At 52.0% G+C, this 25,316-nt stretch overlaps 10 protein-coding genes across 10 annotated transcripts; 5 read left to right on the top strand and 5 right to left on the bottom strand.

The window, feature by feature from the left end:
• Positions 1-789: 789 nt before the first annotated feature.
• Positions 790-1,867, bottom strand: NCS54_00767100 (PKS-ER domain-containing protein; the record flags this gene model as incomplete). Its single annotated transcript, XM_053153086.1, has 2 exons — positions 790-1,529; positions 1,585-1,867. The coding sequence occupies 2 exons, from the start codon at positions 1,865-1,867 to the stop codon at positions 790-792; spliced, it is 1,023 nt and encodes a 340-aa protein (XP_053009061.1).
• A 1,681-nt stretch (positions 1,868-3,548) lies between these two features.
• On the bottom strand, positions 3,549-4,141 carry NCS54_00767000 (Tautomerase-3 domain-containing protein; the record flags this gene model as incomplete). The annotated part of the gene is made up of 2 exons (XM_053153085.1): positions 3,549-3,908; positions 3,971-4,141. 2 exons carry the CDS (start codon positions 4,139-4,141, stop codon positions 3,549-3,551), a joined length of 531 nt encoding a protein of 176 aa, XP_053009060.1.
• A 514-nt stretch (positions 4,142-4,655) lies between these two features.
• NCS54_00766900 (Zn(2)-C6 fungal-type domain-containing protein) lies at positions 4,656-7,069 on the bottom strand (the record flags this gene model as incomplete). Its single annotated transcript, XM_053153084.1, has 4 exons — positions 4,656-5,678; positions 5,734-6,661; positions 6,726-6,814; positions 6,947-7,069. The coding sequence occupies 4 exons, from the start codon at positions 7,067-7,069 to the stop codon at positions 4,656-4,658; spliced, it is 2,163 nt and encodes a 720-aa protein (XP_053009059.1).
• A 1,145-nt stretch (positions 7,070-8,214) lies between these two features.
• On the top strand, positions 8,215-8,788 carry NCS54_00766800 (Hypothetical protein; the record flags this gene model as incomplete). Its single annotated transcript, XM_053153083.1, has 2 exons — positions 8,215-8,227; positions 8,274-8,788. The coding sequence occupies 2 exons, from the start codon at positions 8,215-8,217 to the stop codon at positions 8,786-8,788; spliced, it is 528 nt and encodes a 175-aa protein (XP_053009058.1).
• Positions 8,789-10,862: 2,074 nt separating this feature from the next.
• On the bottom strand, positions 10,863-13,619 carry NCS54_00766700 (Hypothetical protein; the record flags this gene model as incomplete). Its single annotated transcript, XM_053153082.1, has 3 exons — positions 10,863-12,643; positions 12,694-12,959; positions 13,009-13,619. 3 exons carry the CDS (start codon positions 13,617-13,619, stop codon positions 10,863-10,865), a joined length of 2,658 nt encoding a protein of 885 aa, XP_053009057.1.
• Positions 13,620-15,566: 1,947 nt separating this feature from the next.
• NCS54_00766600 (MFS domain-containing protein) lies at positions 15,567-17,901 on the top strand (the record flags this gene model as incomplete). The annotated part of the gene is made up of 9 exons (XM_053153081.1): positions 15,567-15,613; positions 15,694-15,860; positions 15,918-16,030; positions 16,079-16,239; positions 16,287-16,421; positions 16,475-17,037; positions 17,084-17,284; positions 17,331-17,435; positions 17,492-17,901. The coding sequence occupies 9 exons, from the start codon at positions 15,567-15,569 to the stop codon at positions 17,899-17,901; spliced, it is 1,902 nt and encodes a 633-aa protein (XP_053009056.1).
• A 315-nt stretch (positions 17,902-18,216) lies between these two features.
• On the top strand, positions 18,217-19,952 carry NCS54_00766500 (BZIP domain-containing protein; the record flags this gene model as incomplete). The annotated part of the gene is made up of 4 exons (XM_053153080.1): positions 18,217-18,302; positions 18,355-18,818; positions 18,879-19,155; positions 19,208-19,952. The coding sequence occupies 4 exons, from the start codon at positions 18,217-18,219 to the stop codon at positions 19,950-19,952; spliced, it is 1,572 nt and encodes a 523-aa protein (XP_053009055.1).
• A 412-nt stretch (positions 19,953-20,364) lies between these two features.
• Positions 20,365-21,426, top strand: NCS54_00766400 (Beta-elim-lyase domain-containing protein; the record flags this gene model as incomplete). Its single annotated transcript, XM_053153079.1, has 1 exon — positions 20,365-21,426. One exon carries the CDS (start codon positions 20,365-20,367, stop codon positions 21,424-21,426), a length of 1,062 nt encoding a protein of 353 aa, XP_053009054.1.
• A 224-nt stretch (positions 21,427-21,650) lies between these two features.
• NCS54_00766300 (Hypothetical protein) lies at positions 21,651-22,511 on the top strand (the record flags this gene model as incomplete). The annotated part of the gene is made up of 1 exon (XM_053153078.1): positions 21,651-22,511. One exon carries the CDS (start codon positions 21,651-21,653, stop codon positions 22,509-22,511), a length of 861 nt encoding a protein of 286 aa, XP_053009053.1.
• A 419-nt stretch (positions 22,512-22,930) lies between these two features.
• On the bottom strand, positions 22,931-23,908 carry NCS54_00766200 (Hypothetical protein; the record flags this gene model as incomplete). Its single annotated transcript, XM_053153077.1, has 1 exon — positions 22,931-23,908. One exon carries the CDS (start codon positions 23,906-23,908, stop codon positions 22,931-22,933), a length of 978 nt encoding a protein of 325 aa, XP_053009052.1.
• Positions 23,909-25,316: the final 1,408 nt, after the last annotated feature.

Below are 25,316 nucleotides of genomic sequence, written 5' to 3'. Positions count from 1 at the left end.
AGTGTATGATGGGACTGCGTTACAAGGAGAAGGGGATCATTCGATGAGCTATGACACATATTGACGGGACTTGCCAAGGCAAGGGGACATGAGAGTTGAAGTAGTGGATACTCGTACTAACATGGTTGCGCTAGGTTGATATGAGACGAAAAACCCGCCGAGTCTCTCCGCGGATGACGGGACGCGTTGTATCTGTTGACGTAGCCCTAAATCACCTGGATATGGGATAAGGGGCACGCCACGAGCAACTCGAAACTTCGGTAATTGGCAGGCCATCGGAAAGGAGGCGCGTACTGTTGCTATGGATGTTTGCGGGCTTTGATAGCTGGCACTACACCGACGAGACGTTGAACCCATCGGGTTCTACATCCCACGAAGCGTCACCCCACAGTTTGACTAGACCCCAAACAGAACTGATTGTCCCTTGTTTAGTACGACAGTGCAAAGACTGGGGTACGGGGAAGTCCCCAAGTAGAGCTCAATGTTCCCGGGGAAGTTGGAGGGAACCTGAGAATCATGAGCTTGGATTTTACCTCTGACACCATGGCTTGTCCGTACATCCCGCCGGGTCTGGTTCTTCCGACGCGGAGCTCCGCCTCCAGTCTCACACCGGTTACGTTCATGTGCGTAACCTGGGATGTTCAAGTTGATCACGTTAGCAGCTTGGTAGTACGGACTCCGGGACAAGGCAGACTACAAGGCCCCGTTCTTGATGGCAAACGGAAAAGTTAAAAAAGAGATCGATTTAGTCTATCTTTAGGAAAAGGAAATTGAAGAGAGCTATAGTAACTAGTTGAAAGTCAGCACGCCGCGGAATCTAACAGCGCCCGATGTCATGCGTTCCAATGCCTTTGGAGCCTCCTCAAAGGGAAAACGCTCAATCATGCACTTGACGTCAAAGTGTTTGGCAAAGTCAATGCTATCCTCGGCATCCTGTGCGTTTCCAGTGAGCCAGCCTTGAATCGCCGAAGTCCCCATGATGAGATCGGTGGTGTTGAACTCGACGGGCCCCGCGGCGGCGACGAGGACCATCTTTCCACCAGCTTGCATCGCTCCTGTGAGAGCAGACACAGACTTGCCGTTGGATGCAGTGGCGAGGACGAGAGCTGCGCCTCCCAGCTCCTGGAGCTTCTTGACCGCGTCCTCGGAGCTGGTGTCGATGTAGACGTGGGCACCGAGCTGCAGTGCCAGGTCCTTCTTGGAGGCGCTGGAGCTGACGACGGCGACCTTGTACCCCATCTTGCGAGCGTACTGGATAGCCATGTGACCGAGGCCACCGATACCCTGAACGACCATCAGGTTGCCTTGCTCAATGTGTGCCTTGCGGATGGCATTGAAGACGGTCAGGCCTGCACAGAGCAATGGTGCTGCCTCGGCAGGGTCCATGTCCTCGGGTACGGAAACAGCCGCCTCGGAGCGAAGCAGGACGTACTCGGCGTAACCACCGTCTCGGCTGGCTCCATTGTAGACGGCGTTGCTGCAGGACTGGAAGAGACCGCGGCGGCATGACTGGCAGACGTTGTCATGGCCTGTGTTTCGTTAGTTAGTACACCTTCACTTGAAAGGGGATAGATTTATTCTCACCTCCAAGCCATGCACCGCCCACTCGCTGGCCAAGAGAGAAGCCGCCAACTCCCTCGCCAATGGCGACGACATCGCCAACAATCTCGTGACCGGGAACCCTGGGGAAGACGTCGCCCATTCCACCTTGTTGGACAGCCACGTCGGTGAAGCACACACCACAGGCGCGGACCTTGACAAGGATTTCTCCGGAGCCGGGCTGCTTTAGCTCGACGTCTCGAAGCTCAAGGGGTGCGCCTGCGGATGGGGCGACCCAGGCTTTGTATGTGCTCGGAAGACCAGACATTTTTTTTTTTGTTGGAAGAGTTGATAGTAGATCTGAGTGAGAAATGATTGAAGATGCTGATTGAGATGATGTCGATTTACTCTCTGACCAAGTTCGTCTTTTATAACCGTCATTTTGAGGAAACGGAGGTACGTCACTTTGGAAGTTTGCCAAGCATGCGGGCCATCCCGCATGTCTTAGGGGCTGGACGGAGACGTCCCGTTGACCCATCTTTCCCAACACCTTCCTTTACCAGTTTATCCAGTCTGATAAATCGAGCATTACTAATTAATCAGCTACTTTTAGAAGGTCCGGTAGGTCTTGGTAGTACATGTCACTGTCAGATTCGGAACAATTGACTCATGGTTTGTGACACAGCTGTCTGCATAGGAGCAGTAAGTTATGTTACTGCGCTATGTTTAGCCAACATCGTCATGATTCTTGCTACTGTCTCGCTTAAGTCTCCCATTTGGTACATACATCCTGCATCTTAGCTGCGGAGCTCTCTGGCAGCTGTGGCCGCAAACCTCAAGTTATCTCTCAGAAACTGGATCAACGAGGATCCAATCGATGCTGAGAACGCCGCAGTAACTAGCATCGCGTGCGAATGTGGCTCTGCCAGCGGCTGGACGTCGGCCGCGATTACAAGATTTCCAATTCTATTTAGCCCAGCCAGCTCCCGTATCCAGTCAATAGTCTCGTGGCGTGTCGAGTATAGCAGACGGAGATCAGACACGGCGAGCTCTTGGGGGCCGTCCCATGATTTCTGGGGTCGTCCACATCCAACAATGATGGTGAGTCTAGTAAGCCGTGTAAGGCGACTAAGAGATTGGCAGATGGATGCCCAATCGTGAAGATCGTGAGCAATTGAACTGATAGGGATTTGCTTGTAGAGGGTAATGGATCGAATAAGATCCCTTGTCGATTGCATCCTGTCAGCAATGAAGGGAGCCACAGCGTCAAGATCTTGGCCAAAGTGGAAGTCATGTCTGCCGTAGAGATAATGGGATCCTTCCTCGTGGATCATGCGGTTGACGCTCAAAATAGCAGGGTAAATTGGAACGCTGCCCTGCCTGGTGTATGTGGCTGTGCAGGCCAGCTGCCCTGGCGACTTGCTGAGTATTGGGTAGACTGAACGTCGAGGCCTGGATCTATGGCCTGAAATATTCTGAAGTGGCTGACTGCAGATCGCGATGCGTTTAGAGCTATTACCGCCGAGAAGATGCTCGTAGATCATCATTGGGATCTCCAGCGGCATCCCAACAAAGCTGCGTTCGTTATTGTGATTCATTCTTAGGTAGTGTTGGAGAAATGATACGCCAGCCTTATTCCTGACAAAAATGCTTGGCTCTCGAGCACATCTAGGGCTACAGCTACCGACTTTTCAGCACTTTGTTTTTGCCCATCTCGTTCTCAATTGACTCTCTTCGAAGCATGTTGCGATGTTGAAACTGGTGGTGGATGCGGATCCGACCCTGGTCTGGATGTAAGCAGTCTCTCCGTGGAGGTCGGAGCACTCCGGTCGCCAAGACGGAATACCCGTGAGCCGTTGATTACGAAGCGCGGAATATCCGTCAACGGCGGACACCCGTCAGAAGTTCAGAACCACAGTTGTCTACTTGGCAGCTCACTAATCGTCATTTACGACGCCATGTAGATGCCTAATTATTTGACCTGGCTACTTTGGGTTGCATCTAATGACTCAGTCACTTCTCAGCGCCTCATTGAACTCGGGCTTCTTTTCCAACTCTTCGACGTAGTCCACAAAGTCTTCGTCACCCAACGCTGCCCTCTCCTTGAAAGACTCAAAATGGTCCTTGGCCCACGCAATCTCAGTTCCCGCAGCCGGAACTGGGAACCCAACCTTCATGCCCGCGACGAGCTCGCTCGTGATGAAAATGGCAGCCAGCTCGAGCTCCCTCGGTGCGAGTTCTGAGGCTGAGAGCTCGGGGTGTACAATGCGGTGCCAGGCAGAATTGATCTCGCTGCAGAGCTCATTGAATGACTCGCGGCTTCGAGTAGGACCGCTCCGGACGCGGGCGGTTATGTGATTCACGAGACGCTTTCCCATGGATGATCAGCATGGGCTTGTGCCAAGGTGGAGAGATGATGGGACAAGCTTACCCGGCGACCACCGACAAAGACTGTTTGGGCAGAAGCGTCTGTGAAGATAACGTTTATGTACCAGCGAGGAGTCTTGAATCTGTCTGCGTGAAGATGGGTGATGGCTTCTGCGAGTGCCTCTTTCTGGTCCAGGCTTAGAGGCGCGGCGTGCGAAACTGTGTACAGAGGCATGTCTCGGTTGTACTAATGGCTTTTCAATCTTGTTTAGTGGACAGAAAAGTGTTTGCTGTAATGATAGAAGGTGGTCAGAAGTCGTAGAAGGGAGAAGAGCGGTTTCATATAGCGAGTCATAACTCCGCGAACACACGCGGGGAAATACGCCGATCAGCCTCGGCTTTCGCCCCGAATAGCGTCATCTGAATTAGCAATCATCTCATTCTATCTACTCCTGCCAATTGCCGAAGAGACCCTCCTCTACTAACCAGCGAGGGCTTTCACCAAGTCTTCTCTGTGCTGCATCTCGTCCAAGAGTTGAACAAAGTCGTTGTCTCCTGCCTGGGCGAGTTGCTCAAACTTGGACCTGTTTTCATTCAACCAAGCGGTATCATTGCCAGCCTGTGAGAGATTAGTAAAATTGCCTGGGTTGCTTTTGGGACAAGTTCAAGGATTATGAATAGTACAATATTTCTACGGGCTAGTATGTCCATCAAGTTACTGTTGTAGCCCTAGACTCCATATTCATGTGCTAGTAAGGATGCCCAAAATCCTGCAGACGCTCGCCAAATGACTCGTCCGTGTCTCTGTCCCTGGCATGTTCAAAGTCATAAGCTCCTCCCATCATCACATCTGTACCAGAGCCGAAGAAATGAGATAGAATATCTGCAGACGTGAAGGACTGTTCCAGGGCCTCGTAGCCAAGACCAAAGGGAACATCGACCACGTTGGTGTCCTCAAACTGGAGAGACGGAACACTGTTTGAAGACAAGTCGATACTGGTCCAATCAGCGGCGTGGTTGGAGCCGAGAAGTGACGACGGGTTCACGGATGCCTGTGAATCTGGGGCTATTGAGTTGTTTCGTGCCGCCTTCAAGTTCTGAGTGAATCGTCGTATTGTAGCTGTTGAAACACGGTCGAGCACATCCCGGCTTTTCTTTGCCTCTGGCCAGTACTCTCCCATGGCGCTGAGAATGTCTGACGACACCTTCAAAGCTCGCATCAGGGCGTCAAAATCCGCTTCGTCGGCGATACCCCGAGGTGTGCAGACGCAGTAAAACATGACCATGACGGACAAGAAAAGTGAATGGACGCTCATCCAGCCGTAATGGAGCATGTTGGTCATGTATAGTCGGTGGTAGAGCTCGCTGCAGGCCATGGCACTGGAGAAGCACTCGCGAATGGTCGCCTTGTCAGGATTGTGGAAGCGCGGGTTCGGTCGGAGAATGAGCATGAGTACCTCGTGATACTTGATTTCGCACCAGAGGTTGAGATAGTGCCGTGGACTCGCTTCCCCATGCCGCGGTATATCTTGTCTCCATTGTCGCAGCCGGTTCAAAAAGTCGACCCTCCAGCTCTCAGTATCAGTGATTACGGGCTGTGTGTATGGCGGATATTCCCGGTCGGCGCAGTACAGGACGCACTTGATCTCGCTGTTGAGCCTCGCAAGTTTGAAGAGATGGATGGCACTGCTCATGTTGGTGAGCGGTTCGTCGCCTTGGCGGGGTTTGGGGTGCTCTGTCTTGAGCTGGCTATCGTCGACGTCTGCCGGATACTAGATCTCGTCAGCTCTGGGTTGAAAGGGGTTCTGGCACATGTATGCTGCTCACATTGAGATCGCACTGCTCATCTACTACACCCATCGGTCGCCCCATCAAAGTACTCAGCAGCCGGTCAATCGTGTATGTGGACCAAAAGATCCGACGGCGAATCTCTCTTTCAAAGGGGGTGAAATTGCTCTCCGGCACATTCCGGTGAAGACCAAGCTCGATCACCATCGCGAGTCCGTGGTGATGAAGCGTCCATAGGCTCAGGCCAGACGTCGGGTTGTTGAGAGCGTACATTTGTAGAAGCAGAGTGCATTGCACGCAGCTCACTGATGGCATGTTGATGGCACCAGCCACGAGGTTCATGGCCGAGGCGTAGTAACCCTCGGGTGATAAGGCGACTCTTGTCCGGCGTGAGAGTATGGTTGCCCCTATTGCGAGAACCATGAACACCTGGAACTCTGCCACCGCGCCTACCTCGACATCGTTGTAGATCTTGTCGATGATTTCCCAATATGTGGGCTCGTGTAGAAACGGAAACTGAAGGTGAACCACGTTGAAGTAGGCCTGAGATAGCCACCTTGCATGTTTGTGATCGGAAGGCAGTTCTTTTGGCTGTGGAACTAGGAGGTCAGAAGGGATGGCCAGATTGTCGGTTGCTGTGTCTGGAGCAGACTCCTTGTCGACATGGAGTCGCTTCCCAAGCCCGGCCAGGACAAACTTGGTGAAGAAGAGGCCGCTAGACGGGCCCAGGAAACGGAGATCTGTACCACTGGTGAGGGATATGAGGCCAAGTTGATCTGTTATCTTGCCGGGAGACTGGTTGTCTCCGGCTTGCTGACCCTGCTGCGTGGCCTGCAGATCTCTGGATGGATTGCCGCCTTCGGTGCTAGGTGAACGACCGGGCCCGGCGCTTAAGTCGACATCTGGGGCGTGCTCCTGGACAATGGACTCTAACCACCTGATTCGAGCTTCTAGGTCGTTGACATAACTGTGAGTGTGATTAGCGAATGGTTGACCTTGCGTGCGGATACCACAATGGCTAGTCTACCTACCTGCGTGGAAACTCTCTCGATGTCCCTCCACCTACGCATGGCACACCTGCTCGCTGGCAAGCGCTGCATGCGGGGGACAGGGCATCACACTATGGACGGATGTTAGCATGGACCCCATGGCCCCGGGAGATGGGTCCGCTCGATGGAGCCATCCGGCGGTCCAACCACCGATCAAGGCAGGGTAAGGCAACCAAGGGACACAACTGGCGGGAAAGGCTTACACGGATTTTCCGCTTCTGACACCTCGTGCAGGCTGTTGTGATTCGCGTCCGGGTCTTTGGTTGTCTCTGGCCACCCTGAGGCGCGGCTGCGGATGCAGGTCTCCTCTCCATGCCCGTCTCCATCGGCTGCGGTGCAGATCGTCGCTGGTAGATAAAGAAAGACGGCCGAGTCCGATTTATCCCGGATCGTGACCGATAATAGTTGTTCGCTCATGAGTCTTCCCTCGTCAAGTCGTCAGCAACTCCACGTGTGGTTGGATCCACGGATATCTCGCTATCATCGCAGATTTTCCGTCACGGAAGTTGCCGTCTCAATCCCTGTGCTGGATTACGTTAGCGAACATGGTCTCGGCTACTGTATCCGTGGTTAGTAGCGGTAAGTCTTCCCTATCAGGCTAACAGTGGAGTTTGAAACAAGGATAAAACCACGGAAAGATAGACGAACCAGTTATAAGCTCAGGTTTCCGAATTGCCTATTCTGATACGTGCCTATGCTGACAGCCAAGGCTGATGTACTGACCACGAATCATAACCGAGATATCGATGCGGAAATTCCTTCCGGTTAAGCGATGCATTATCCCGTTCCAATCCTTGGAATGAAGACCGTAAGGAGTAACGCAAAAACAAGTGCCGGGAAACAGCGTAGCTTCTAATAAGGACCCTGGCCTTATATAATGGCCAATGTGAGCTCACCACGAAGTCCCTTCTCAAAGTTCTGTCTACAATGCTTGCTTGGGTTTGCAAAAGTGCCACAACATGCCCGGAGACATCAACTCGAGATGTACCTCCAATTTTGGAGCCCTGTGCTACGGACAATCATACCTGAACAGTATGTTAACGAGTATATCCTGTGCCATCAGACCTGTATCGAATACATCTTTGAGGAAAACCTAGAGTTCTGAAAAGCCAAGACGGCAGTAAGCGCCCTCATCTTGAGCTCGCTTCACACTGTGACAGTGATGTGACTAGAGTAGCCCTACAGGTGGTCCAGTTATAAGCGAGCATCCCAGATGGGCAATATTTCTCACTGCCCCTGTCAACGGTGCCATCATGTAGCTGGTCGCAAGCTGACAGTTGGCCGGGGGCTACGCGTTGCCGAGTCGAAAAGGGGCCAAATGGATCTTTTGTATCTCCACTTCATCGGCTGGTTTAAAATCGGTCCGACACGATCATTTCACTTTGTCTTTTAATCCTCGTCCGTGTTTTTTCCTACTGACCCGTTCTACCATGACGAATCTCACGAACAAGGCTCAGTCCAAGCTTTGATTATGGTCTGGAACGGTGAGAGACCTGCGTGTATTGGATGAATACTTGCTCACTCCAGCAGCAAACTCTTATGATTCCTATGCTGAGAAGCAACCGTCCGCCGGGCCAAACGATATCAACTCGCCAGAAGTGGTCCGCCCCGATCAGATCCACCGAGCAAGTAACTACTTGGAGGAGCGATTTCCGAAATATTATTACGAACCCGAAAAGTCCCAACAAGCACCTTACCCGATGCCTCTTTCAGTCGACAGCCAAAACGAGAAGCAGGAAGGCAACGCAGAGGGTGCCTCGAAAAAGAAGATCTGGGGGATCCGACGTGGTCTGTTTATTGCTGCGGTTGTGATCGCTTTGATCGTAATTGGGGCGGCAGTGGGTGGCGGTGTTGGAGGGTCGTTGGCTTCGAAGAAGAGTACACCTAAGGAGGCTGCTGTGACAAGTTCCGCCAGTCAGGAAGATGCTACACAATCTTTAGAAGAAACTTCTACCCCGACACCCGTCCCGACCACCAAGTCCCGAACGACTACCAAGCCCTCGTCGACTCCAAGAATTGATGCTTCTGCCGGGGCCGACAGGTGAGATACGCAACTGACTGAGTCACAAGTCCAGATAACTGACTTATCCACGAGAAGGAAATCGATGATGACGACATTGACAACAATTGCAGAGGCCACGACAAGTGCAGCCCCAAGTTCAACCGCTGTTTGTGCAGAAGGAACAGTGGCAGACGGTGAAACGCAGAACTACCTCGGCCTCTGCAAGTTCTGCTGCGGATATGGATACTGCCCTCCAGGTCCTTGCACATGCACGGCTTACGGCAAGCCGAAGCAGGCTCCTGATGTAATAAATGTCCGTGGGTGTCCATTACCAGAGTTGAGTGACGGTTATCTAGGCCTATGTTCTTTTGCTTGTAATCATGGCTATTGTCCTGAAACCGCATGTACAACACAGTGTGAGGATACGACTTAGTTTCTAGCTAGTATATATTATAGCTTAATTATGCTCTTGCTATTTCCCTGGAGAGATACTTGGAATTTTTATTCAAGTTTATCTTTCTTCCTTAGATTTCACCTGGAATTCTCTCTTAATTTTACGCTATATTTAAATATCTCTTAATATTTCTTTTTATTTCTTACTAAAGTGTCTCATAGGGTAGTGACTCATAGTTGCGAGAACAAGGTCTCCGGGCAGATATGTAAATAACAGTGCTTGATATTAGTGACAACTCACAACTTGAGAGTATGAAATCATATGTCCAGTATAGAACTTTTATCGTGATTCTGTTGCAGCCAGTTGATGTATTTGCAAGGATTCAAGGTTTTTTATTCTATCAATAGTCCCCTTGGCTTAGCCACCAAACGAAGCAACGCCTCCCATTGCGACTCCAAGTCGGAAGATCCCATATCTAGCACTAACATTATGTCTCTAGCCACCCCTATTTTGTCTGTTAGCCCTGCCTCACCGACAAGAAACCCTCCACGGCTTGTTGCAGCTTGCCTTACTGTATCCCACATGCCAATATCTATTTCTTGATTGGGCCTCCTGGTAAAGGATTCCGACTCTTCAACCACGCTGCCTTTGAGCTCTTGCTCGCCGTCTTTGGTATAGTCGCGTGACTGGTTCTCCATTGCTTCTTTATGATTCTCTGCAATTTCTCCCATCCAGTGGATTATGTGGTAACGTGTACATCGTGTGCTCTGGCATAGCTCTGTCACTTGGAGGATCGAGTTCAAGATGTCTTGCTGTTCAATGCCCAAACGGCTATGATTGTTACTCGTAAGCCTGAGAAGAAAGGGACAGGCGTAGGCAATCATTGTATGGTAATCATGGGGCATGGCGGGGAAGCCTGCTCTGATGCTCAAGCCCTATGTAATGAGGTCCACGATCCCTTTGGCATTTTTGATGGCAGCTTGAGCAATTTCATGTTACTCTGCCGGAAAGGGGTTCTCCCCGGGCTTCCACGCCCTGGTGGCGTTTCCGTCTCTGGGGGCCTGCCGCTTGCACTCCTGACAGCTGTTGGTAACCTACAAACGCCCTTGGCAAGGATGCTTTGGGACGTCGTGTTTGCAATTTGACTCTCTATGGTGTCCTGGGTAGCCCAAAATCTTATTGAATGCTCTAGCCACACCGAGTGCTATGGTCTGTGGTCGCAGAGGATATCTCTAGAACATTTTAGGTGGATTTACCAAGGCCAGCAGATACCCAGTAAGAATAGCGCCGGCTAGAATTATCTGCCATGCGCCCATCATAGTCCTCGTGTAGTCAAGCTTATGAAAAAGGGTGCTAGCCAATGGCGATAGCGATCATATCTGTAGCGATGTATTTATATCCGTTATCAAGCAGCCTCTAAAGATGTAAGGTTAACGGCGTAAACAGTACACAGGTCCTCAGAAGCCCAAGACGATCCTCATAGCAAAACTGGGCCGTACCTTCAGGGGTTATGTGATGAAATTCCTAATACACATAGGACACTTATGCGGAGAGACCTACCTACGCCAATGTTGGTTTCTACGCGCTGGAATATGCAGTTGTTGCCAACCACGGCGTCGGAAAATACAACGATTCATTGGAATACATACGCGGATTTCTCAAAATCAAAGACCAAATTGTAATATACACGCTGGTGTGTCTAACCGCAGAGCTGTCAAGTAATCTATTCATACAACCTCTTCCGATCCAGCGGAGCAGCAAACTTTTCATCATCCTCCATCGTCGGAATAGACCTCACCGCAACATAGCCCGTGGTGCCCTGAGGACGCACATCTGCGAGCTGCAGTCGTAGGTGCTTGAGCTGTCTCGCCCTATCGGGACCGTCGAGGTACGATCCACCTGGCGGCACAGGCACGTTGGGATTGTCCCGTGTCAGTGTACTCGCGTATCCCAGCACGTCTGGACCCCGGATGAAGGCCTGCAGCGCAAGACCGCAGATGGCGAGGACCATGAGGATCATGGTTGTGAGCAGCAACAGACCAATCCAGAGGCGGTTCGCGATATATAAGTCCTTGGTCACCTTGACTGTGCCTGTTGTCGAATTCATAAAAGGAGACAGATTGGAGTGCTCAACAGAGACGGTGTTGATGCTGGGGTCGGTCTGGAACGAGACGTTGGTGTGGCCATTGGGGTTCAGAGTTGAATCCCAATACGTGTTGAAGGCCGTCGTGAACCGCCTCGAGAAGACATTCTCGAATTTGGACGTGTCGATCTTGGTCCAGTTTCTCGCTGGCTGTCCTGAGTACGGGAATGTCTCGTCGATAAAGTAGTTCTCAATTGGCGAAGCGAGGCCGAGGGCCAGGCTACCAGTCGAGTTGGCCCAGAGCGAGAAGGCGTTAGACAGCTTCATCGCCTTCTGGAGCATGAGGTCGGGAAACCGGTTGCCCGGCCTCTGCTTGTTCTTGAGCCGCCGCTGCCGGTGTGCCGCGCAGCTCGTTCCGCTGCACTGCATGTCCGTCTCGAGCGTGACGCTCTCCATACTACAGTCCACCACGATCAGCTGCGTTGTCATCCACGGCATGAAGTCCGCCCAGCGAGACATGTACCGCATGGACAGTGGTGGCGGGTCCTCAAGGCTCATCCAGTCATCCCACTTGGCCGGAAGCGAAACGTTGACGATAAACGGCACGTCGTCGACCGCCAGGGGATATCGAGTTGAGTTTACATCGGCATGCCACATGTTGAGGACAGCAGTCTCGTTGTCCCTCGGCCTCAACCGTAGGTCGATCGAGTGCGTGTGTTTGCAGTCAAAGTCGAGGTATGACGTCTCGACGGTGAAGGCGTACTCGGCGTGGCCGCTCGGGAGGTCCAGCCCGTGCATCTTTATGCCCAGGAGGGATGCGTAGTAGCTACCACCCGTGCGGAGGGCATCGCTGTCGACGCTGTGCGTCTGGGCGTCGAGGCCTCGTGGCCACTGGGGAATCTTGGGCAGGCCCCAGAGGTCTCTCGGCGAGCGCTTCTGCTCGAGAGACGACATGAGGCTCGACGAGTACAACGCCTCCACGCTCGACATGCTGGTTACGGCCGAGTCCCAGAGAAGGAAGTTGGACTTCTGATAGGCAGGGTCGGCGTAGTAGATGACGGCATCCGCAGAGACGCTACTGTTTCCGAAGGACAGGAGTCTCGAAGCGCTCTGGCCGCCAAGGGGAGACATTGCCCATGTGAGTATGATAGCCATGCCGATGAGGACCTTGGTCCGGACGAAGCAGAGCCGCTCAAAGGCTGCGGCAAAGCTCTGGCTGCCGAAGATCTGCTCGAGGACTGCGAGGCCGATGCCGTTTGGTCTTTCCAGGCACCAACGGGCGAGATTCTTATAGAATCTGCCAGCGACCGCGGCAAAGATGATGGGGTATACGGTCGGGCTAAGACGCGTCCATTCCATAGCTCTTTGGCCAAAGGCCGACTGGGGTTGGCGGTCGAGACTCATGGCAATAATGGCGAGGACTGCCGAGATGAGCATCGGCGGGAGCAACCAGGAAGATGGAAAGGCTTACCTATGAAAATAACTGGAATGAGGGTGAGGAAGGTATCTCCTAACCAACCCGCAACGTTGTTGGCGCTCCATGAATGCAGCTGCTTTGGACCATCACCCCAGCTCCCAGAGGCTGTGAGAGCCACTGCAGAACCATGTTGGGGTGCAGGACCATCCTGCAGAGACACTTCAGACACGACAGGTATATACGGCTTATCGGTTCTCTGTGCCTGGCCAATGGGGCTCATAGGAAAGGACTGGCTCCTCTTGGCCCCTGGCTTTGACAGCCTGCTGATGTTAGGGCTTAGATGCCTTACTCTTGCTGCGACAGACATACCAGTACTTCCAGGCGACACCCAGGAGGAGAACAACGGCGGCCAGGGCACCGAACGAGGCTCCAGCTACAGCCGCGTACCCAACAAGACCATCCTGTGTCTCCTCGACCCTGATGTTGCCGTTCTCGGTGGGAAGATTGTTCGGATCCGTGAGAGAAACATTGTACGTCTTGTCGTACGCGTTGACGAGATACCGGTACTCGTTGTCCCGCAGCACAGCTATCTGCAGATCCTTGTTTGCACACTGGGGCGGCTTCTCGAACTTGGTGAAGCAGGGATCCGTCTTGCAGCAGCCAAAGAAGGACACGCCCTTGTTCGAGCACGCGTACCTGTTCAACCAGCCCTGCTCGCCGTAGCACGTCACGGGGAACTTGTACAGCTTCTCAGTCGTCGACTCGCCCGAGATGTTGGCCGTGGCCGCGGCCAGACGGGCCGCGTCATAGCCTGCCGGTCGGTGGTTCTTGGTCGGGCAGATGCCTGAGCCGTCCGCACACGGGTCGCTGGTGCAGCAACCCATGAACTCGACCCAGCTGCCGGCGCAGATGTAGTATTTACCGCCATTGGGGCAGTTGAGACCGAAGAAGTCGATAACCTTGGTAAAGTTGGTCGTCATATTGGAAGCGGCGGCTGTGGCGCAGCCGAGCCAGCCCAGTAACGATTCAGGCGAATGTGCAGGAAGAGGCAAAAAGCCACACGATAGAGGAATCTTGACGGTAAAAAAAAGTGTGGGTGAGTTGGTCCCTTAAAACAAGGTTGGAAGAGGGAGCTCGTTGGGACCAACAGGCGGAGACGGGCTTACAGCCATGGGTTAGCTGACGCGACGCGGGCCTGTTGTTGGTCTGGGCTGGGTAATCTTATTTCAGCTTCTGGCTCCTCTCTCATTAATGCTCAAGGGCTCTACCCTCTATCAGCTGTTAATGTCGACAATGGGTGGGCATGATGCAGCCCAAGGGGGAAAGCAGTCATCCTTTGACTGCCGAACTAAGCTAGGGTTTTTGCGAGCTGCCGCAAAATCTGGGGCGAAAGGATGCGAAGGCCTGCTGATTTGCTAGGTCGCACCCAACAGGCCTTCTGATTTGCTGGCTCGCACTGAACATCCTTGGCTGGCTATGGGCCGTTTCAGATACAAGTCGGGTCGGGTCTAGCCTTACGACTGGACGTTTGATGGGATTTTACAGGGGTAGCACAACCCATGAGCTGCCATAAGCCTCCGAGGAGGTCACTGCAGGGGGCATAAGTCAATCACATTCATTTATGTTAGGGATACTCCGTATATGATCGCACACTAAGCTGCGCCCATCGATGAAGTACTCATTGTTACCATTTGATATTTAGGTAGGGTGTTTAACTAAGGGTAAGGATTAGCTTGGTGATGCCTAAGATAAGTCTAAGCTACCCTCTATAAAAGTAGCGATGTGTTATGTTAATATTCTCTTTCTATAATACTGCCTTCCTTTTCCGCCAAACTAGGTTACGTCGACATAATTCGCATGGCCTCAAGGCAAGATGGCCCCTTGGATTCTAAGTCACGGCTGAGATGAACCTCGGAGTTAATAGGAAAAGACCTCTACTTCCTGGCTGAGCAGATATTACCGTGATGCCCGTCTCTCATCAGCATCGAGTAACAGGTCCTAACTATAGAAGCAGGATTTCATCTCTCATGCAGTCTTTTGTTGTTAAAATTCAACCTTCAGCTCTTCTACGGATTCTATCAGTTCTTGGAAGCGAGTTGGTACCATTCCTGACTGGCGCCCTTCATCGACGTCATTGAGCTTATCACGGCCCTAGGCTTCCCCCAGCAGTGCCACTAACACAGCCGTGCAACCCTAGCGCAGCAATAAGCAGCGATCTTCCAGAATATTAAGCCTGATTTTGGTTTCATTGGAGCTTTTATATGCGCCATTACCGGCTGTAAAGGTAATTCAAGGTCATCAAGCACCCCGGATGTGCTCGTCAGATGGGCTTACTTTCGGTGCGTCTTCCCCGGACTCGCCAGCGACGGGAGCGATGAGACTAGAGAATACCCTGCTGGGACTGATTGTCTGGTATAAAGTGGCTTGGCTCAAAGCTCTGACAGTCTCACCAACGGCTCGACATCCATGTTCTACTCTAACACGATCGGGTGCCGCCTCAAGTCACCATCAATGCCAGGCCCTTGAGTGCTGACCATCAGGTACTGCCGCACGACGCCTTTGTAGGAGGTTATTATAAGCTTAGTACCACCGAATTACGCCAAGCCTCTGGTTCAATGGGTTGGGCGGCAGTTACCAGGCTGTTGATCAGCGTGCAAGGGCTGGGGCTGGCAACACCAGCGGCAATCAAGTGTTGCAAGGGAGCCTAGTGCAAGAAAAAGTGCGTCAGTGGTGTCCTAGGTCTGACAGATCATCACCGAGGGTCGGAATGTTCCATGTGACGTGGTATAAGAAACCGCGTTTCCTCCAGACCAGATGGATCGTCCCAAAAGGCATCCATCTGGAAATGCGATCCTTTCGTCTTCCTTTACTCACCCATCAGCCATTACATGTGAGACTAAAGACTATTGATACTATCAATATACATCATGGCTCAGGAAAAGAGAACCTCAGACTCGCCTGAGAGAGCTGAACAGTACGCTCTTGTCCAATAGGCTGCCCCCTTCTGCATGACCTGTTGCAAGATTTTGAAGGCTAGTTCTAACCGTTTGATAGGGCTACCCAAGCATTCCACGACGAGTTAGCCAAGCTCACTGAGAACGTCGCCGGCGAAATCCGCAACCCTCTCAAAGGCATCCCCCGCGATCAGCTCCTTAAGGATGTTGCCGAGTTCCAGTGGGACAAGGGGTTACCCGACGACATCTTGCCTCTTCTTAGGAAGGGTGCGCTCGTTGCCCAGAGCCCGGCCGATTTTGAGGCTCTCGAGGAGCTTGACTAAGAGGAGAAGGAAGCTTTGCGACAGGAGGTTACCCACAAGTGGAGGCATCCTCAGTCGCTGTACTACACCATATTTCTGAATTCGATTGCCGCTGCTATCCAGGGATGGGACCAGGTCAGTCGACTCCTTTCGACTTGTGCTTTTGTCAACTGACGGGTATAGACTGGTTCGAATGGTGCTAATTTGACCTTTCACGAAGCACCCGGCATCCCTGACGCGGCGGGTTCCTCCTATGGACCTGTTGCGAACGAGGGAGAATGCGCGAAGAATAGCTGGATCATCGGCTTTGTCAACGCCATGCCCTACATCACTAACTGTCTATTGTAACATATTCCTTCCGCTTGCTAGAAAGGAAGCTAACACTTGGCAGTGCTGGATGGATCTCGGACCCTCTCAACGACAGGATGGGCCGCCGGGGCGTCATATTTGTAGCAGCCATCTTTTCTTTGCTTGCACCTTTCGGCATGGCCGTCTCACAAACTTGGAGGCAGTTAGCTGCGTGTCGGTAAGTCGGAACATGCCGTTGCTTACAGAGCCAACAACTGACTGATCGCACAGAATGCTGCTTGGTATTGTAATGGGTCTCGAGGAAGTAACCGTGCCTGTTTTCTCTGCCGAAAACTCGCCCGCTATCATCCGTGGTGGCTTGGTCATGTCCTGGCAGATCTGGACAGCCTTTGGTACATCTATCACTAGAAAGGAAGCAGAGCCCAAGCTGACATATCGCGAAGGAATATTTCTAGGTACCTGCTCTAACCTGGCAGTTGGGAAAACGGGCGATATCTCGTGGAGGCTGCAGTTCGGCTCTGCCTTCATCCCAGCCGTTCCACTTGTCATCGGCACTTGGTTCTGCCCGGAGAGTCCGCGATGGTACCTCAAGAAGGGTAAGCACTTCAAGGCCTGGAAGTCACTCCTGAGGCTGCGAAATACCCCTGTGCAGGCGGCCAGGGACCTCTATTATATCCACTGCCTCTTGGAGCAGGAGAAGGCTCTTGTTCATGAGTCAGGCTTGAAGGTGACGAGCAACGTTTTTACCCGGTTTGTCGAGCTCTTCACCATTCCTAGGATTCGACGAGCGACATGGGCGTCTGGAATTGTCATGATTGCCCAGCAGATGTGTGGTAGGTTTGTGTGAGTAAATTCTATCGACAAGGCTAACTCTTCAAGGCATCAACATCATCGCCTTTTACAGCGCAACGATCTTCAAGGAGAGCGGCATCAGTGACTACACAGCTCTATGGGCCAGCTTTGGGTTTGGAATAATCAACTTTCTCTTTGCGTGGCCTGCTGTGTGGACGATTGATACTTTTGGGCGACGGACTCTGCTATTGTTTACTTTCCAAACATGTTTTGGACTCTACTCGGTCAGTCTGCCTGGTCTGCAGTCGACCCCTGATGACTAGCGCGCACACAGCTGCTGGTCTTTGTTACTTGATCGAGCCGAATGTGGAAAATAGCAGTGCCCGAATCGCTGCCGTGACCACCGTTGTCTATCTCTTCTGCGCCTTTTACTCACCAGGTGGGTTATTATCGCGCCCATGATCGTGCTTCGATCACTGACTTGATGAAACCCAGGAGAAGGGCCTGTCCCATCCATGTACTCTGCAGAAGTTTTTCCTCTGTCTCATAGAGAAGTCGGCATGTCCTGGGCCGTGGCGACAAACAACTTCTGGGCTGCCGTCCTATCGCTCACCTTTCCACGAATGCTTATCACTATGACGGCGACGGGAGCCTTTGGTTTCTATGCGGGCCTCAACCTAGTTGCACTAGTCCTAATCTTCCTTTTTGTGCCCGAGACGAAGCGGAAGACTCTTGAGGAGCTTGACTATGTCTTTGGGGTGCCTGATCGGACTCATGCGAAGTATCAGCTCAAGACGGTGCTGCCGTGGTGGTTCAAGAGGTGGATTCTGCAGCGCAAGGGTGAGGTCTGTCCCGATTTGTATCATGATGAGACGTCGCATCAGACTCGTCCTGGGCAGGCGTAGTATCTGTGTGCATGGTGAGCCACAAGGTGCCGAGAGGGAGGATCACCAAAATCGATATGCAAGGCTTAAGCTACGAGGCAGTCCCATGTCTTTATACACTGAAATAGCAGTCAAACCTGCATGAACTCAACAAATTCTTCACCGTTTAACTTTGTGGGGTTAAAATCTTTTTGCCCGTCTCTGCCCGTGAGTAAGCGGCGTAACGTCGTCATTCAGAAATTGATAAGCGCAGTGGATTCGTCCCTTTCCTTGTCACTCTCTCCACCGCCGAGTCCCTGTTGCATTGGGAGTTTGGAGTATGACAATACTGACGACATGACGACTCCCAAATCCGGTCAACGGGCCAGGAAAAAAGACCCAGCTATGACTGAAGAGGAACGAGAACGGGAGAAGGAGGAGAAGTAAGTTGTATGTTTCAACTTTCAGGAGGAGAATGCTGATTTGAATTGATAGAAAAACGCGCAACCGCCTCTCGCAACAGGCGTTTCGTCGCAGGACCAAAGAGCAAATCAGAGAACTAGCAAGCCTTCGTAATGAGCTGCAGAAAGAGGAGAGCGAGCGTGTCAAGGCTTACCAGCGGGAAAATCGTCTTCTGCGGCAGAAGCTTGTGCAGGTCCAGGCTGACCTGTCGAGGCATCTTGCATCGATAAAGTCCATCTGTAATTCGGTTTCGGCGACGCTTGATGGTACTGGCGATCAAGTTGGCGAGGCTTTGGAAGATGTTGAGGGTGAAGAGGATGACGACAGGGAAGAGTATGAAGAGGCAGATGAGGACGTTGTCTCTATGACGGGGCCCTTCTCCAACACACCGACTCAGGGCCTTTCTGTTTCCGGGCCATCATCTTTTACGCCTCAGGTGTTTGGTCCCTCTCCTCCTCTCGATTCTACCCCTTTCGCCATGCAGAATGCTGTCCCAGGTTAGTACCACTAACATCCTTCTCAAGTCATTTCTGCTTCTTTCTAACTTTCATCTTAAGACGCACAATGTCCAACGTCTGCCGAACTTGTAAACGGCGCCGGCACCAGTCCTTTCTACGCTCAGCTACCGGGAATCTGGAGTCATCGGTACCAAATGGGGCCGGAGCCCTATTTTGACGCCATGAGTGCGACTCAAGAAGCGAGCATGATCCTGGGGAAAGACTTTAACTGGAGTAACTCGCCCTTTTCGGACCACATTCAACTTCTTCAGCGTCTTTTACTGTCAAAACTAAACGGCCTTGGCTTTGCTGCAGGTGGTCAGTATCCGGTCCAGAGGTAACTACACCAGTCAAAGTTTCCACCGAATGTCAGCGGCTAACGGTGATAGCATCTATCAACCCGTCCTTATGGCCTTGTCCCTATTCAACAGCATGACAAGACCTGACGTCATGGCCTGGTACGCCAAAACACGCTTCTATCACATCATCGAACTCACAGCTTGGCAACTATTCCCTTCCATCGCCACATACAACAAGCTGCACCCGAGATATCAGCCCACACCGATTCAGCTGGAGCATCAACACCCATTAGTCATCGACTGGATCCCCTTCCCGGCGCTTCGAGACCAGCTCGTGCAGCACCACTCGGCCAATCCTGACATCGATCAGATCTTTTGTGATGCCGTCACGGGATACGTGGTTGAGACACCTATGGCTAGTCTTGTACAAGGAGCTCCCCTGGCCACGGCGTACATCCGCGTTACGGACCTGATCACGGCCATGGATGCTAGCATGCCTGGAAATGATACGGATATGGCGACACTGCCCGCCCCGAGCGTCGCTATGCTGTTCTCTTCTCCGGCATATGCCCGCGCTGCCTTTCGGAAACTCAACATGGACAAGGGAGCTGGATATTACAAAATCGATCCCGCGTTCTTTCAGAAATACCCAGAACTGCGTCCTGGATCAGGTGACCTTGTAGCAATGGGCATACCTCTAAAGCCTAAGCAGCAAAACATCTTGACGTACCCGAAGCCTCTGGACCCGACAACCGTCCAAACATACCGCAGCTTCATCGACTTTTCCATCGACGCCGCCAACACAATCTCATCAGCAAACCTCCCGGCTGTTTAGCCCAGCTTAATCTCGATGCACTCAACCGGCCCGGTCCCACGGGTAGATAGAGAATGAAAGCTCCGCTTCAACCCCGAGTCTCCGCCACGTTCACCGTGAAGCTATCCAATCGCAACCACACGAGGCGCTCACATGGCACGATTATCTCGGAGTTCCATACTTCCACGCGTGGCTTTAGTCATCTTCGGCCGCATTAGCTCGACATGCTTTGGACGAGGTGTCATCGATTGTTGAGTAACGACCCACAGGGGTCCATTGACTAAGAGCCCTCTTAGTAACGACGCCTGTGTTGCAATCAAGTGATGCGTCGGTGGATCATTGTGTGGAGATTGTTGTTGGTATATAGAAATGGTGATGGAAAAAGTTGAGAGAGGCAAACAACTCTGAGACATCAAGGTTATCGTCCAACAAGATGCCGTCCGAAGTCGCTACAACAGCTTTCCGCTATAGCTTCACCGATGACTACAGCGAGGGAGCCCATCCGGCGTTGCTCAAGGCATTGATAGCCAGCAATGAGTCTCAAGAGACGGGATACGGACGCGACACATACTGCGACCTCGCCCGACAAAGGATTCGGTTTCATCTTGGCCGTGACGATGTTGGCGTCTTTTTTGTGCCGAGCGGGACGTCAGCTAATGCCATCTCCATCGCCGCGTGCCTGCGACCGCACGAAGCTGTTATAGCTGCAAGTTCAGGACACATCGTCACGAGAGAGACGGGTGCGGTCGAGGCTAGCGGGCACAAGATCATCAACGTCGAGCCGCGCAACGGAAAGTTGACGCCTGAGTCGATCGAACGAGCCCTCGAAGATAACTGGCACTTTCCCCACATGGCCAAGCCCCGACTTGTATACATCTCCAATGCCACCGAGTTTGGGACGATTTATACCAGGAGGGAGCTTGCTGCCATCAAGTTGGTCTGCGAGGAGCGTGGGCTCATCTTGTTCCTCGATGGTGCACGCATTGGGGCTGCTCTTACATCTAAAAGCAACGATATGACGCTACAGGATGTCATGGAGTTGACAGACATCTTCTGGGTCGGGGGTACCAAGAATGGTGCGCTCCTTGGTGAAGCTGTCGTGGTCAAAGATGCCCAACTGGCAACCGACTTTGAGTTCTACGTCAAGCAGCATGGCTCTCTACTTGCCAAGGGTCGCATCATCGGTGCACAGTTTGCCGAGCTGTTCAAGGAGAACCTGTACTTTGATCTCGCACGGGGAGCCAACCTGGCAGCCGAGAGGCTTTCCAGGGGCATCTCCAAGGCGGGATACTCGGTGCACGCTGTTACAGAGACCAACCAGGTGTTTGCGGTGCTTCCTCTTGGTCTGATTAAGATGCTGCAGAAGCACTTTACGTTTTACGTGTGGGAGAAATGGGGGGACGATGAAGCTATTATTCGGCTGTTGACGACGTGGGCGACAGACTCGACGCAGGTGGAGATATTCGTTGGGCTTGTGAATGACTGGGCAAAATGAGGCTGCATTGGGCGTAGGCACTTAATATGGTGACGAAGAAAAGTTATGATAGATTCACGAATAGAAAATGACTAATTGCTTTGTTTTGCTTGTGCCATGTGACCAGTCCTTGGCGCGCCCTTCCAGTGATCAACTATCTGCAGGCAACAGTTGAAGAAGCAGCATCTTCTCGCCAACAGTTCCTTGATCTATTCCAACAACGACCCGCAAGAAATCCAGCCAAAATGACACAGCCATCACCTCAAGTCCTCGAAGCCTTCTCCACCTCAGGTGAACCAGTCCCAATCGATGGCGGCAGGGGCTTGTGCTTCCAGGCGGGGAATGTCGTCTTAAAGCCCTCAGATGACGACCAAGAAGCGGGATGGGTCGCAGAGTTGTGCGAATCCATTATGGCAAAAGCCCCATCAGGGTACCGCATGTCACGGCCGATACGGTCACCACATGGCTTCGTCTTTGAAGGCTGGACGGCTTGGGCATTGGTGCCAGGCAGATCAGCCCCAGCATCCAACTTTGAGGCGATTTTGAAGGCTTGTCGCGCTTTTCACGCAGATATTGCCATCATCCGTACCGAAAGGCCTCCCTTTCTGGTCGAGAGACGAAATCGATGGACCGAAGCAGACCTGGTGACCTGGGGTGAGAAGTCGATTTGTGACGTGGCAGATGTCAACGCCGACATACTTTCGCTTGTCCACCCAGTTCTTCAGCAGCTCTCACAACTTCGAAAAGAGCTCCCGTCAGATATCAGGAGTCAACTGATCCACGGAGACCTCACTGGAAACGTGCTCTTTGACGATAACAACCCAGCGGCCCCTCCGGGCATCATCGACATCACTCCCTACTGGCGACCCGCCTTGTTTGCAGAGGCCATAGTTGTCGCGGACGGGCTTGCGTGGCATGGTCAGGGTGAAGATTTGGTCGAGATGTATGGTACGGAAGAGGTGCATTTACAATTACTCGTCAGGGCGCTGTACTGGCGATGCTTGACATTTGCGATTGATTCGGATGAGGCTTGGGTTAGGGACAACTGGCCACGTACAGATTATGGCCGAGCGGTAGAGATTGTGCAAAAGATTATGGGCAAGTAAATCGTGGTGGAAAGGTCACTTCAAGCTTGCGGGACGTGGGACAGCGGGAATGAGTCAACCCTGTATTCAACACGCCCATTGATATGTGACAGGGACTGCTGTGGAATTTTATTCGAGGGTCGCGTAGTGTTAAAGGGAAATCCTAAGTGGCTATATCAGCTTCTCACGAAATCCAATGCCATACCCATATGCCCAAAGGCCACCATCTAAGTACCCAGATGGAATCAAAGGCCTTAGAGAACACGTATTATCAGACTAAAAGTATTACGCAACTTTTTATGTTTAGATACGATAAAGAGTAGAGAAACTAGTTGCAATATCAGACGCATAAACCCCTTCGTGTGCAGCCATTATCCAGATTCAAGTGTCGTATTCTCCTGTCCAACTACTTCTCCTACTTCGATATGATGCGTGACCTTCTACTTCTGCTCAATCTTTCCAATCTCCTCATGTCCCTCAAGTCCCTTGCGTGCCTCGTCCCACGCCTTGTCACCAGGATACAACTGGCTCCTGAGATACGCCCAGGTAACCCTCTGCACAGCCGCCAGCCTCTCTGGGCTCTCATCCTGGCACTCAAGTGCATCCCAGCCGCTAATTCCACCGAATCCGTGACGACCCTCCTTGATACAGAAGGAGGCCTTGGGTCCCGGAGCAAGGGTGTATGGATCGGCATGCCAGTCGGCACCTCGAACAGTCAGATGAGGACCGACATCCGAGTCGCCCCATACGATGAGAGAAGGTGTGCTCATGGTGCTGAAATCAGGGTTGTGGAAGGGGATCAACTTGGTTCTTCCATTTTCAGAGAGGTCTGATCCACCAGTTCCGGTACCTCCAATGACCACACCAGCCTTGATGCGCTTATCAGCAAGCTCCGTCTTGGTTCCATCACGAGGGTCTGTGTTGACGGCCCCCAGGAGAATGGTAGCAGTCATTCCACCCAGTGAGTGGCCCGCAACAGCGACCTTGGACTTGTCGAGTCGGCCCTTGAGAAGGGGAACAGTCTCCTCGATGGTGTCGAGATTATCAAGGATCCGACTCATGTCCTTGGCTCGTGACTCCAAGAAAAGCTCCCGGATGCTCTCAGCGTTGAGCTCGAAGCCAAGCTGTCTAGAGCTCAAGTGCGTAGGTTGAATGACAACGAAGCCATGCGAAGCCCAGAAGTCGACGATGGGCCCATAGCCCTTGAACGAGGAGAGGTAATTACTAGGGCCATGGCCATGTGAGAGGAGAATGATGGGGAGAAAATCTCCTGTAGATGGAGCCGTGACCTTGAGCTCCAAGTCAACTCGGCGGTCTGAGCTGGGAATGACGACAGGACTGAAAGTCAAGATGGGAGTGGGAGAGTTGACGGGGATGTCGGCAGCGCCACCGATGAGAGAGGTGTTGGGAAACTCCATTGTGATGAGTGGCGAATGTTGTAAGAATCTTTCTTGAGGTAGATAGTGTAAGGTGCTTGAGATGATTGAATATTCTGAAGTGTCGTTGCTATGAAGAACTGTTGGAAAGTTATATACATGTTGAACTTGTCAGAGGAAAGATGGACCAATAAGAGATCAGATACCAGAAACGGAATAGTGTCTGAATCCTCGAGCTGTGATTGGCCCCGTCTTAACTCCGAAGCAGTTCTCACTTCCGGACATCTCAAATTGTCCGGCACAGCCTGACGATCATGCAAGCATGTGTGTAAAACTCGGATGTAGTGGCTTAGGACCGCATTTAATGATTACTCGAGCTGACAAATTGTTACCATATCCTTTTCATATGGTTCCAATTTTATACCCAATTCAGGTAGGGAATCAGGTTATTCGTTACCAGCAGCGAGCTTGTTGATTTTGGTCTGGTTGCCGTGCCGCCCCAAAACAAGTCCAGCTTGGTCGAATCGGATCTTCGCATCCGGGGAGAATCACAATCGCCCAGCCCGGCTGAAACACAGGTTGAACTGCCGGATAAATAGCAAGAAGAGATGCTCTAGTGGAAATTACTGCATTCAACGGCAACCACTAGTCTTTTACAGCTGGACCAACAAACCACATGGCTGACGTCAAAACATTTGTCAACATTTTTTTCGTGGCTGCCCGGCTGATATTTAATGGTAGGGGGAACCTATGACTTCCAAGTTGATGCCAGCTTGATAACAGTTTGATGATAGGTGCACTTGTGGGAGTGTAAATCACAAGCCAGGGCACAACGAGACTTCGTAGGCAGCGTTTAAAGAATGAAGATATGAATGGAGTGAAAATTTTACAAATTGATATGAGAGAGGACAGACAAGCCATGGATGTGCCGTTGTAGCCCCCTCGCAATAGATATAGCTTCAAATCAGTGCTGTGGGGTTGTAGGTGGGATAGGCAGACGTGACCCCTAAACGACAAAAGTTGAATGCCATGAAAACGAACCACAGAGTTCCAATGATGGCGTGGGGGAGGCCGTAGCTTCTCGACTTGCATGGCTTTGGGGGGGTTCTGATCACGTCGCGTGACCTCAGGACACCACCCAGGGCCTTCGGGCAAAAGGCAAAGAAAAAAACATGGACGTAATGAGCCATAACTATACGACCAAGCCCTCAAGTTGGCGCATAGCATCGACATCGTGGCCCTTGTGAGCGGTTCGGGCACGGATATGCCCGTGAATGCCCACTTCGGGTTAATATGGATACGCGTATAGAGAAGAAGCCCCTTGTTGGAGTACCGTGAGGCTGGAAAAAGCGGAGAAGTGTGATACGTCATCTGGCGAGATTGAGCGAGGAGCATTCATCTGCGGAATAATAAAATAAATATCATGTGTTGTACCTCTTGAGCATCTCTA

Source organism: Fusarium falciforme, chromosome 6, assembly GCF_026873545.1.
Source record: "Fusarium falciforme chromosome 6, complete sequence".
Taxonomy (NCBI): domain Eukaryota; kingdom Fungi; phylum Ascomycota; class Sordariomycetes; order Hypocreales; family Nectriaceae; genus Fusarium; species Fusarium falciforme.
Note: the sequence above shows the minus strand (reverse complement) of the source record. Positions and strands in the feature narration are given on the sequence as shown.